Below are 14,264 nucleotides of genomic sequence, written 5' to 3' on the forward strand. Positions count from 1 at the left end.
ACGTGTGCAGAATGTTTGTAAACACAAGTACGTGGTATATTACAATATACACAGGTGGAAATAAGGTTAAACCATACTATGATTCTTCTAGATAAACTGATACGAGATCAAAACAAATATTCTGCTCACAACGCTCACAAGAATAATCTGATAAACGTGACTCTTCCCTATACTCGGACGCGGAGATAAAGAATGCATTTAAAATATCTAAAAACTAATTATAACTTTAGTAATAGGCCTACTTGTTTTAAAATACTTTATTAGATTTATCTGCAATGATGAGGTAAGTAAACACATGAAAGGAATAATCAAAGAGTTCTCGGGATGCTGTTGCAGTTTTGGCATTTATGATGCAATCTCAGTGAATCTTGTAGTACAGTCCTTAGGTTCCCTTTTATGAAGTTGACAAGTGTGAACAGGTAGTGTACGAGTAGTGTAGCTGAACGGTGTAGTGTGTAGTGATCAGTCGATGCAATTTCACAGATCAAGCAACGCGCAAATTTCATTTGCAAATTGAGGAAAATCTGAATCAGAGAGTTTGCTAGCCTTGAAAACAGTTTAGCACCATCGGATGTTTGGTTCTTTCCAAAGCTAAAAAATAGCCTTTTCCGTTTCGCCAACGTAGAAGAGATCAACATCAAGGCGACGCCTGAACTTCGGAGGGTACCAAAGGAAGCCTTTCGTCTATGTTTCCACCAATCGCAAAAGCGTTGGAACAAATGCGCGTTTGTGTTCCGAAGTTACCAGCTTTGAAGGCGATTAAGTAAATGTCTACTTATAATCTGGCAATAAAAAGTTACTTCCGGGAACTTCTTGACTGCCCCTCGTATTTTAGTATGATTGTAAATTTAAATGAAATATTGTCATTTTCCTCGTAGTTGGGGTTAGGAAATATGTTGGAATTGCAAGCGATAATAAAGTTGGAAATAAAATAGGTATTTACTGTTTCACAGAATAATTTCCTATATTTGTAACTTAACAACTCTCGAACCACCATACCGATGTCGATAAAATTTTCAACATGGATTAGGTTCGGGCTATCATTTCACTTAGAAGGTGCAACTTCGAGGAAGGAAGGGAGGATATACAGTGAAACCTCTACTAACGGACACCTCTATAAAGCGGACACCTCCCTTAACGGACATATTTTATAATCCCCAAACACTGAAATAGGAAAAAAAAACATATTGGCAAACCTCTCTAAAGCGGACACTCTCTAGTACGGACACGGACAGTATTTTCTGTCTTTTATAGGTATTATTTACCTCCGTATTACGGACACTTTCTCTAGAAATAAGTTGAAAATGTAGTAAAAATACATTTTTAGTAATTCATACATGTGTCACCAAGGAAGCATTGTGACAACATTATGCCTCCTCAACTGTCTGCTCAGCAACCCAGACGAAGGGTCTCTGTTTAACAACACTCTAATGTCCTTTGCCTGCATCCCACTCCCACCCAAGCTGTTTTAGACACAAAAGTGTTTGACAGTTGCCCGCCGTTAGGGATGAGACGTTATGCTACTGTCTCGTTAGAGTCTCTAACCAACCAGAAGACAAGTTTAGTATTTTTTTGCCCTCAGGTATATATATTGTCTCAAAAAGGACACTTCAGGACTGCAGTTACCCCACAAATTATAGCGCCATTCTGAAAACGAAGGAAGTACTGATAAGTGTAAAGTGCAGAGAACTATAACATGTTATTTCCATGTTGTGCTTCGAACATAGAGTATTGGATGACAGAGGATAATGCATGTAATATTCGTAAATACGTGATTCATGCAAAAAAAAAAAAAAAAAAAAAAAACTTGTATATTACCTTGCTCACTAATTTACATAACAAAATATTGAAACCTCTTGAAGGCGGACACCTCTCTATAGCGGACAAGTTTTGATTCCCCATGGCTGTCCGCTTTAGAGAGGTTTCACTGTATATTGAATATGACCGATATTAGTGTCGAATCCATAGTTTTCGGAGTTGCTGAGATGAAGTGACACTGCTGATGCAGCTTAAATCCAAATTCAGCACTGCAGTTTGGAGAACGGGAAGGGATATAATCGAAAATGATCGCTATTACTTTGTAGTGTGGAATCCATAGTTTTCGGGGTCGGTGAGATGAACAGTGACAATTCCGGTGCCGTTTAAATAAAAATTCAGCCCCCATTAGTACTCTTAAGGGGGGAGGGTGACATGTACAAGTAATTGACTGATACTAGTGTCGAATTCATAGTTCGTGTTGTCCCTAAGTTCATTGGTGACAGTTTTGGTGTCTTTTATGTCCAAAGTCAAACGTATCCTCCCCGTGCGAAGAACGGGTATTTTGCTAGTGTTTAATAACAACGAACGGAAGTTTCATATTTAAATTCTTTAATATATTTCTCGCTGCTCAAATTTACTCACTTGTGCAGTGTATGTATGTGTAAATAAAGTCAAAGCACTTTTTGAGTTATTCGAAAAATAAATAATAAAGAGAGATTTTTACCAGAATTTAGAGAATCAAAAAGAAAAATTAAACATATTGTTTTAATTATTTTCCAACTAACGATATACATTGTGTATACATGCTGCAGAAAATCAGATTAGTATCAGATTAGTAATAGGTTTTAAATTAAATTTTCAGGTTTTTACCAATATTTCCGAACATAAGATTTTTTCTAATGGGTTCAAAAGTTCCAGAAATTTTACAGAGTACAAGGAAGATACGTATCTCCATAATATATATATATATATATATATATATATATATATATATATATATATATATATATATATATATATATATATATATATATATATATATATATATGTGTGTGTGTGTGTGTGTGTGTAGGTGTTTGGGGGAGTTTGATTGTAACATACCAGTATTAACTAAAATGATTCTGGCCCCGTTATTGTAACACTTCTCTGCCATAAAGCGTGAACTTTATAAGATTGCTTAAGATAATTTAAATGCGTCTTTATTAATTAATCTTACTAGGATTATATTTTTGTATCTTTTATAGCCATAATTCCATTCTGTCACGGTGCTAACTTTAAAGCAGTGGTGAACATATATTTGTTGCTACATTTTTTTTTCTATTCCAATACAAGAAACATAAGTACTCGATGATCTTAACTGTAAACTGGTAAATATAAAATAGTTTTTATTTTAAAAGGATAATGTGGTAAAATATTCGAAAATTTCAATTTTTCCCAAATTTTCCGCCTTTTTCTAAGCTCGTGAAAACACGGTAAAAAACTGTTCTTTTACCCAAAATTCCGTTTTTTTTTTCCTAGGCCTTCATGACACTATAGTACTCGCGCCGAGTCGTGAAGCTTGACCTAGATCTACCGATTTCACCACCCAATAGAACGCACTGGTGTGTTCCGGTCGTCAACCCCCACCCATCAAATTTTGTCAGTGTCTTCTCTCGCGCTACATGGAAAACATCTCCCGATAGTACAGTGTTGTCGGATTGGCGTCAAGTTCCATTTTGTTAATTCTTTTTTTGTTGCGTTATGTTTTCGTTGTTCCTATTTGTGCTATTGTTACCATTTTAGAATAGTTGTTACAGTAGTTATTGTTGTGCAGTGTTATTATTGGTATTTTTTTAAAATATATACTCGTTTATTATGTCTTCAAAGTTTGGCAACATAGTTGGTGAATTTCAGCTGTTTGACGTTTTCCCAAGTGTGCGCTCGGGAAGCGGCTCCACGAATTGTACCGAAGTTTTCCGATGTGTTGGAGCTCAAGCAAAATATTTCTATGATTGGTTTAGAACCCAAGCTTCACTACTCGGCGCGAGTACTATAGTCAGGATAGGAGTCTACGATATGGATTTCTAACCTTAGCCACCCAGCTTGCGTGGAGCTTTATGGCTTTCTAACCCCCTATGGTTACAAGGAGCATTAGGGATCAAAAGTCCAATCCACTTTGATTGCTCGGAGCTATGTGGTGATCCCTCCTTAGGCTGGCTGAGAGTCGAGATACGTTTCCCTACCCAGTTATAAGATAATTATTTATATTAGAGTAATTTTGTATCATACTGTTTGAAACTGGGAGATTTTTGTAATTAAAAAAAAATCGATAGTGAGAGAAAACGTTCCGGTGTATAATTTGCTCTACTTATGCTCTAAGAATTTTAGGATATTAAATAAACATCTAGGGCCTTATGTAAAGTCGTTCTGGAGCGTGATTAGTGCAATACTAAAGCGTTCAACTAACATAAGTTGCCTGGAGTAGTAAGGCCTTTAGTATGACGCTAATCATTCTTCAAAACGACTCTGCATAAGGCCTCTAGAGTTTTTAGTTAAATACCATTTTAAGCTATAGTGTACAGCGGACCGAAGGCTTCGGCGCAACAACTCATAGATAGATATAAGTACTTAAAGCCGCTTACCTCTTTCTGCTGAGAATCCATTGTTGTACTATTCTTCTCCAAGATGGATCTCAAGGACCTCACCTGTTCATCTCTAACTGCCAATGCCACATGAAGTTTGTTCAACTCGTTGTTCTTCCTAACGATTTTACGATGGTGCTGGGCATCCATTTGCTGCATCGTCGTCCGCATAATTTGGATCTCCTTTTTCAATCCTTCGATTAGGTTCTTGTAGTGATTGATACTTTCTTTGGCATGAACAAGAACATTATCATGGTTATCCTTCCACATTTTGACGTCTCTCGTTAAAGCTAGAATCTCATGCCTGTACGCATCGTTGGTTGCACGAAGAGAATTGAGCTCATCAACCAGAGGAACATATTTGCATAGGCGATTGGATTCTTCTGCAGGTTTCGGAGGCGATTGTAAAACAAGGACGTTTGGAGAATGTACTGGCTGGACTGGTAGACTAAGAAACTGAGCTGGAACCGGAAATGGAAGAGACATAGGACTGCAAGGTGCAGGGTTTGGGTAAGGAGGATTTGGTCCTGGGAATGGTGGGAAAGGTATTGGATTCAGAAGCTGAGACGATGTTCGATTTGATGTTTCTCCTGTTATCATACCTAGAAAAATAATCAAGAAAGAACAAATTTAATTATTTATTCAATACAACAGGCTCTAGGCCTGTTAGGGTGTTGTTCTATAGTGTATCATCATCAACCTACCGAAAAGTTATGGAAGACCAGGATACTCTAATCAGCCCGGTTAATTGTAGGCAATATTTCCCCGTGCTATAGAAGCGCTATGCGTGATACGTACACCAAGGTACGTTACTAGATTGGATACTCCTCTTAGGCAGATAATATATGAACCAGAGTCTTTTCAAATCAAATTATTATCCTTTTTCAAAAATGAACCAAACAAACACTTTATTAACCTGACAGTTTAAAACAAGTAAAAACATATATATATTATATAGATATACAGTGCGGCGCCGAGCCGACTGACACATTTCAAACTTGAATATTGCGCAGGCGTAATAAGCTGTTGTCGAGCTGGGAAACGGAAGAGGGAAGAACGCCACGTTATATGGTCAGTCTCGGTGGAGTATTGGAGCATTACCTCGTGTTACCTCCTTTCAAAATTATTACTATTTTTTAAAGACGAAAATTTAGTGTTGATCTCTCTACGTTCTCAACGGTTTGCACTGTTATAGGAGCTCCATGTCTTACTTCCAACACACTACCACCCTTTTCAAACTTCTTCACCTAAGCCAATATGGTACGAGACGCAGCCTTGCCATGTCGACTAACATTAAAATTTTGTATTAAAAAAAAAAAGTTGTACTCTGGCACAGACTTATTTTCGTAATAACTACAAACTGAGGTAACACGATCTTTTGTGCTCCAGTGTTCCATTGTGACTGGCCATATGCAGTGGTGTTCTTACCAGTATACCTCACCAACAAATATAAGTTATTACACCTGCGCAGTATTCATGTCTGAAATGTATCATTCAGCTCAGCGAAACCCCATATTAGTAAAATTCAAATGAACCAATACTTAATATCAATCGTCAGGATGTATTTCTATTCTCAAAGACCAGATGATAATTTTAAAGTTATATATTTTCTAACAATATTGACAGAAGCATGTATTAAATTACTAAAGGAATTCAAAGGATTTATAACTAACTTAATTCTACCTTTACCTGTAGAAGAAAATACAAACTTCAATTGGACAACTTAAGTGTGAACAGTTATTCAGGGTGAGTTACGATGGGTCAGTTTTATAATATCCAAATGTCCCTTTCTTTATTGAGAAAGCGGCCAGTGTGAGGATTCGCTTAGGTTGAAGATTTGAAGTTTGGCATGAAAATTCTTAAATAAAAATAAAGGAAAACAAGTTTCGCCGTTTCCAAAAATTTCTCTCCTAAGGGGTTGAAAAGTGACAATTTCAAGATATTGAAATTTTTGTTTATTTTTCCATAAGGTACAGAATGTGGAGATCTGCTTAAGTTGGGGCTTTGAAATAGGGTCTAAAAACTCTTAAATAAAAATAAACTAATACTTCTTTCACTGTTTTTGAAAATTCTGGTCCTAAGGAGGGAGTACCAAATTCTATAATATTAAAATTTCTCTTTATTTATATTGTTATACTAGCAGAATGTCTGTTCTTCGCACGAGGAAGATACGTTTCATTTTGGGGGCACCAAAAGTGTCACCAAACAACTTAGAATCCCCAAAACTATCAATTCTACACTAATGTCGGTCATTTTCTACAATTTGTAAATATCTCCTATTACCTTTCCCCTAAGATGCACGTTCAAAATGAAATGACAGAAAGCTTTCCACGCCCGAACCTCATTCATGCTGAAAATTTGATCGAGATCGATCTTTTAAAGAGTTATTAAATTTTATTTATTTATATATATATATATATATATTTCCCTCCTCTATGATCTACCATCAAAGCGAAATGATAAAAAAAAATCCATGTCCGAGCCTCATTCATCTTGAAAATTTGATCAAGATCGGTTGAGTGAGTCAAGAGTTATTAAGTTTTATTTGTTTCTATATACAGGTATATCTACCCTTTTCCGTTCCCTACATTGCACCGTCAATGTTAGAATATAAAAAAAAAGCATTATAATCCCAAACCTCATCTATGTTGAAACTTTGATCGAGGTCGGACTAATGGTTTAAGAGATATTAAGTCACAAACGTTATCACTTTCAATTTTATATATGTAGACTAGCTTTTGACTGGCTGGGAACTCCGCCACCAGATCCCCACCTTTGTTTGGCCTACTTACTCGCACGTCTGAAATCCACAATCCTAACAAATTTAAGTTTGTTTTCATATTTCAACTATCTAAAAGATAAGATTTTTCATCCCCCCAAAAAACTCATATTTAAATAACTTCGGATTTGCTTCATCCCTATTTAGACCCCTTAAAAATTAAAAAAATACTCAATTTTCTTGTGGGTTAGTCAAGGAAGGCTAAAATCACGTCGAATTTCGACATTCTAGTTCTGCTAGAAATGCCTAAACAATTCGGAGTGTAGAAAATGTCTCATATAAATAACATGAGAAACTTTTTTATTTCCCTATAAAACCATACTAAAGCCGGAAATTTTTACTTTTATTGATTTATTTAGATAACACTAACAAAAACGTACAAGCATACCAAATTTCAAGTTTGCATTCCAATTCGAAGTACCTAAAATATGATGCTATATGGCCAAAATAAACAGCACTTAGAATGGAGAATTTCATCATCTCCCTTTTAGACTCCTAAAACTAAAAATATTCACTTTGGCATTCTTCTGTCGGTTAGTCTCAAAACACAATAATCATGCTAAATTTCATCAATGTAGTCTTACAGTAAGAGCCCAATAATTTTGGGGTGTAAAATGTGTCCCATATAAATAACATGGACAACATTAAATTTTTATTTTTATTTTTATTTTTTTTATTTTTACTGATTCATTTAGGTAGCGCCAACGAAAACATACAAGCATACCAAATTTCAAGTTTGTATTCAAATGCAAGTACCTAAAATATGAGATTATAGGTTCAAAAAAGGCCCACTTAATTAATATGGAGAAATTCTTCGTATGAACAAGAATTTTAGCAATGATCAAAGAAATGCATCAGAAGATTACGATCTTGGCCAATAATTAGTTTTTTGGGGCAGGGGCCACAAAATTTGTGAACGGCTGCTAAACTTTTTTTTTTTTTTTTTTTTTTTTTTTAGAATGAGCACATCATACTGAGTTAAGTGATGGTTTAGGTTTGACTACACTATATGTAGTTCTCCAGATATAAGGTCTACAAAAAATGTTCGCCTGAAATATATTGGATCTTTTGATCCAGAAAGAACAAATTTGTGTTCAAAGACTCTTCAATATGCTCTTGATTCTGGGGAATCTGGATGCTTATATGGGGACTATATTTTGGCCAAGGAGTCTGGCCAATACAAATATGAGATGAACGCATGACGAAAGTGGAATAGTTTACAGTAATATCCTTTAAAACAAGCAAAAAAAAAGTTTGTCTCACATGAAAACTGTTTGTGGTACTTCCCTGGAATACCGAAATAAAAGATACATAACTTATACAAAAATGCATTAATGAATCACTCAGATTTTTTTTTTTTTTTTTTTTTTACTGAGGGGTTCGGAAGATCTAATAAGCTACAGAACTTTAATAACATTATTTAATATGCTTATTAAAAGTAAGTTGGAGTATGCTTCTGTACTATGGAATCCCTTTTACGAATGTCGTGTCCAGAAAATCGAGAGAGTTCAAAATAAGTTCTTACGGCATCTGTATTACGAGAAGCACAAAACGTCCTCGTATAAAGAATATATTTCGTATAGATGTCTGATTAAGGAGTTTAAATGTGATAACTTAATTGCTAGAAGGAAAATTACAGACCAGAGTTTTTGTTTGTTTGTTTGTTTGTTCGAAGTGGTAAATGAAATATTTGATAACGAAGAATGGTTACAGCAATTGAGATTTAATACTGACTAGAGATGATTCCATTCCGGAAACTCTATATATCGTATGAAAGCTCTTGCCATGAGAAGTACGAAACCGTTTTCAAATCACGGGCAAATCCGCAACCTGATCCTATAAGGTGTAGGTGTTCGTGACCCTATGTATGGCATATTCGACAAAAGTTAAAATGAATGTTACGATGCATCACGCGAAAACGTCTGAAAAAAATCATGTTCCTTTCTGACTCATTGCTAGAACGTGATTCGGGCAAGAGTTTGATATCACTTTGCATCCAGACGTACCCATTAGTCAGTGTTTCCAACGAATTGTAAATACAATGTAGCAGATCGTTTTTGTACCACCAGATGTATGTCCATGAAACGTGGCATAAACATCATTCGTCACTAGAGAATATATATTGTGGACGTATTCCTCTCCCAAAGAGCCCAGTTTATCAGTGTTGCCAACCAATACAATCATTCAAGATTTTCACATGATGTCTACTGCATTGGCGGACATAACTGAACACATGGGTGCTTGTAGGTTCATACTAACATACTACAAACCTAGTATGCGTTACAGTCTAATTATGCCCGTCATTAATGCTGTAGACTTAATGTGAAAATCTTGAATGTTCGTATTGGTTGGCAATACTGCTACACTGGGATGCTTGGGAGACGGGGACACTCACACTATGTTTTTCATTGGCCAATGCTGCTCTGTCACATTTATATATATCCGTTCAATGGTACGCACTTCATCTTCAACATTGTGATGTTATCACTTATTGGCAACACTGACAACGTATGGTCACACTCAACAACTTTTTTGCTATAGTGTTGTGTGATGTTTCTGCCAAGCTTGGTGTACAAATGTTTTATCGTACGGAACCTGTTTTACAACTTCTCACTTTTACACTTGGTTGGCAACACTGATAAACTGGGCTCTTTGGGAGAGGTATATGTCCACAAAATATTTTCTCTAGTGAGCAATGGTGTTTATGCCACGTTTCATGGATATACATCCGGTGATTCAAAAACGATCTGCCACATTGTATTTAAATTCGTTGGCAACACTGACCAAATGGGTACGTCTGGATGCAAAGTGATATTATCAAACTCTTGTCCAAATCACGTTCTAGCAATGAACCAATAAGGAACATGATGGGCTCTGACGCTTCCGCGTGATGAATCGTAATATTCATTTTTACTGTTGTCGAATATGCCATGCATAGGGTCACAGACACCTACAAACTGGCCATACATAGGGCCAGGCTGCGGGTTTGATCGTGATTTGGAAACGGTTTCGTACTTCTCATGACAAGAGCTTTCAGACGATATATAGGTTTTTCCCAGGTACTTGGTCCCGAAATGGAATAATCCCTAATGAGAAATAATTTCGAACTAGACAAATGTTATATCTGAAAAAATCAAATTCAATTTTACGTCAAAACTCCCCACTAGTAAGAATTACAAGATATCACAATGTTTTGAATAGAGATGGTAAAAATGTAGATTTCTCGATGCCACATAATATGTTTCTATCTTAATATATATATATATATATATATATATATATATATATATATATATATATATATATATATATATGTACAGGTAAATAGTACTACAGAGTATGGGTCTTGTTTCTCAGCTATTTTTATACGTATCGATTCTGCATACCAAATATGCATGCAATATTCTGCATGCAAATAATAATAATAATAATAATAATAATAATAATAATAATAATAATAATAATAATAATAATAATAATGTGTATCACAGAGTCCCGAAAGCTCGGCCTAACGTAGATCGAAGGGTAACCAAGTTTGTGAAAATGCCGGATTATCGGGAATCGGGATTAAAGAAGAATAAGTACGAGTGTTTCCTCCCTGTTTTTGTATGTATTGGTTGCTTCAGAATACAACAGAGAATAAACTGCCCAATTACCCTTAAAGAAAGGGAATGTACGTACTTAATGAAGGCATAGAGCCTTTACTATATATAAAGTCACATTGCCACGTTAAATGAATGTTGTAGTTGTCATAAAAAAAAAAAAAACTTTCAACCCGTTATTTTTATTTACTCTTTACATGTTACAACTTCTTGAAGGCAAGAAAGGTTTCTCCACACATACAGCACTGCACTGTAGTGAACAAACAATGAACCTCTTCATTAAAAACGTGTATTTTGGCGCACTGTTCAAAAGAATCCGTTGCTTCAGAAGCGGCAAAACTGCTTTTTTCTTTTATGTCAGTGGGAAGGCGATAGCAGGTAGCAAGCAAGACGTCCCAGAAAGTTGCGCATCGTTCAACTCCTTGCAAGATGGAAAAAATGTTTTAATACCCTTTCAAGACTATGTGCACACGGTGAAATATGGTAGGGTTTCAAGATTTTTTTTTCATGACAGCTACAAGTTCTTCTAACGTGACAATGTGGCTTAAGGGACGGCACCGGACAAACACGTGGTGGAGGAGTGGAAATGTGACACGAAAAGCGGGGACACACGCACATGGGTGTTTAACGAGTCTGCGCGCAGATCTTTTTTGCTCAGCGGGGCCGCGGTGGCTCAGTGGTAGAGCGTTCACCTCTGGTGCTTAGGGTCCCGGGTTCGATCCCAGCCCCCGCCAGGTGAAGTTTGTGGTGGAGAAACGCCGTGTGCGTGGGTTCTCTCGGGGTTCTCCCGTTCCCTACCACTATCATGATTCCACCATTTCATTCATTACTTGTCTTCACCGTCTCCTTTGGCATAAACGTGGGACGTAAAACTCAAAGATTTCACTTTTTTCTTTTTCGCCCTGCCAGAGTTGGCCGAGTTATCCGGACTGCCGGGCTACCGAATGTCGAGTTTTAAAGACTCTGCTTTATTAAATGTAGCATATTAGGCTTTTACTATAAAAAAAGAAAATTAATCTAACTGTAAAACTGAAAAATTTTGAGATATTCTCGCCATCCGATAATTGAAATTTCTGTAAAATTAACATGTAAAAAATCACACCCAGGTATACAATTTTACGAGTTTTGACTACCTTGAAAACTCATCCGTACATTTAGAGTTAATAATTATCTCAGTTTTGTATTTCCAATTTAACAACATTTTCTTGTATGTTATGTTTATGTTATCTGCATTAACTAAACATTGAAAATAACCCAAATGTTGTGTCTTTGGTACACATTAATTTTCGGAATGCAAGCTATTAAAATGTTAAGTGCCGTTAACCATTCGATCAAGGGAAAATGCTTGAACCCTCACACTACCTAGGTACTTTTGGCAACGCGGACTACCAGGAGGGTGTCATTTTGTGCCCACCTGTTACGATTAAATATATCTCGCAAAAGAAACAGATTAGAAACTCTCACAAAAATCTACAGAGACTGAAGATAACAATACACAGGATAAGACTAACAGCTATTTATTATGCTGCCATCTAGGAGTGGCAATTCTAAATATCAGTCACATCTACCAACAAGGGGGGGGGGTATACTTTGTGCCCATCAAGTTAAAATAGCAAATTTATGAGACACACTAATACAGTGACTGAAGTGAACAGTACATAGGATGACTAACCGCTAAATTCAGAAAAGGTGGGAAAAATCTATTTATTATGCTGCCATCTAGGAGTGACACCTCTAAATGTCAGTAACATCTCTTACCAACTTTCTGCCTACCAACTTAAAATAGCGGGTCTAGGTCAAAACCCCCACAGCCAAAACCCCCACACTCAAGAAATGTCAAAACACCCACACAATCGGTCATAACCCCCATACAAATGGACAAAACAGCCACACATAGCAACGGTCATAATCCCCACATAAATGGACAAAAACCCCACAAAATCGGACAAATCCCCCACACTCTGAAATGATCGTCATTTCACGTCTTTGTTGCGGCTCTTTATGACGCCCAAGAAGAATAGTTGCAACATCAGTTTAAGTGGAATAAAAAATGTTATTAAAAAGTACAAGGGCAATACATGAGTATGGGGGTTTTATCCATTTATGTGGCAGTTGTGACTATTTCTGCATGTGGGAGTTTTGTCCATTTGTGTGGGGGTTTTGTCCATTTATGTGGGGATTGTGACCGTTGCTATGTGTGGCTGTTTTGTCCATTTGTGTGGGAGTTATGACCGTTGGAGGTTATGACCGTCTACCAGTGTGGGAGTTTTGGCTGTGGGGGTTATGACCGTTCGTGTATTTGGGAGATTTGTTCATTTGTGTGGGGGTTATGACCGATCGTGTGGGCGTTTTGACATTTCTTGAGTGTGGGGGTTTTGACCATTCATGCGTTTGGGAGATGTGTCCATTTGTGTGGGGGTTATGACCGTTTGTGTGGGCGTTTTGACATTTCTTGAGTGTGGGGGTTTTGGCTGTGGGAGTTTTGACCGGTTCCCAAAATAGCAAGTTATAGGAGACACACTAACGTTTAATTTGAACCACCGTAAGACATACGTTTTAGCTAAACATGTTGAGCAATAGTATATTTTCTTACAATTTTAAAGAAACAATTAGAATAGTAATTGCAAAAAAAAAAAAAAAAAAACTGTGGTGGGCACGAAGTACCCCCCCTTCCCCGTTGTTAGTCCGAGGGTTAAGGATTACCCTTGAAAAATATATTATCAAAAATGTAATTGGCAACTAAGAAATACAAAATATTTAATAGGTGTGTCTGATACCACACGCGTCTACTTACGTTACGAAACATGACACGTCTATTTAAAGGTTAACACGTATTTTTGACGGAATGAACTAACTTACTTTGAGCGATTGCAGCTCCTGGGAAATCGCTTAACCAAGGCTTCCTAGGATCAACATTGCTCGGTTCTCCACTGATTTGCTTTCTCTTAACTCCCCCCGAGGCACCATCATCCTTCTCTGGAGCTGTTGTTTCAGGGTTCCCCAGCAGTGGCTCAGGAATCATCGGAAACTGAGCTCGCTGCTCGCGGTTCCTTCTCTCAAATGATTGGACAAGATTTTGTTGAATTGCCATATAATTTCTGCGATTCATTGATTCTGGTCCGTCACCTGTTCCACTCTGCTGAGGATTTCGTGCAATAGCTCCATTGCTGCGATCGTCTCCTCTAGCGCTTTGATTCGCACCAACATTTGATCCATGCGCTCCATTTCCATTAGAATTTGATACAAAACAGCCAGACGATCGAGAATTTCCTCTTGAGTCAGATTGTTGGAGTCCATTGTCTGTTGTACTATCTTTTGTTTCAGAGGGATTGGACATACTCCAATGTAGACCAAGTTCTGCAAAAGAAACATATCACTAAGAATTGTTTACATAGAATTCATATCTAAAACTGATTTGAACTAGAAAACAAATCACTGAATAAAATAAAGTTTACTTTTATTTCTTTTTTTTTTAAATTATAACTGTGTAACTCGGTTCAGGCG

At 36.8% G+C, this 14,264-nt stretch overlaps 1 protein-coding gene across 2 annotated transcripts in view; it reads right to left on the minus strand.

Annotated features, from left to right (window-relative positions):
* LOC145674534 (uncharacterized) overlaps window positions 1-14,264 on the minus strand; it is a 123,109-nt gene that overhangs the window by 14,836 nt on the left and 94,009 nt on the right. For both annotated transcript variants that reach the window (XM_081744690.1, XM_081744691.1), the window contains exons 5-6: window positions 13,620-14,117; window positions 4,380-4,981 (exon numbers count right to left, since the gene is read on the minus strand). In XM_081744690.1, the coding sequence (XP_081600816.1) occupies window positions 4,380-4,981; window positions 13,620-14,097 (1,080 nt within the window). In that variant the 5' untranslated portion in view covers window positions 14,098-14,117. The remainder of the gene's footprint in view (window positions 1-4,379; window positions 4,982-13,619; window positions 14,118-14,264) is intronic.

Source organism: Thermobia domestica, chromosome 17 (genome assembly GCF_964235325.1).
Source record: "Thermobia domestica chromosome 17, izTheDome1.hap1.1, whole genome shotgun sequence".
Lineage (NCBI taxonomy): Eukaryota > Metazoa > Arthropoda > Insecta > Zygentoma > Lepismatidae > Thermobia > Thermobia domestica.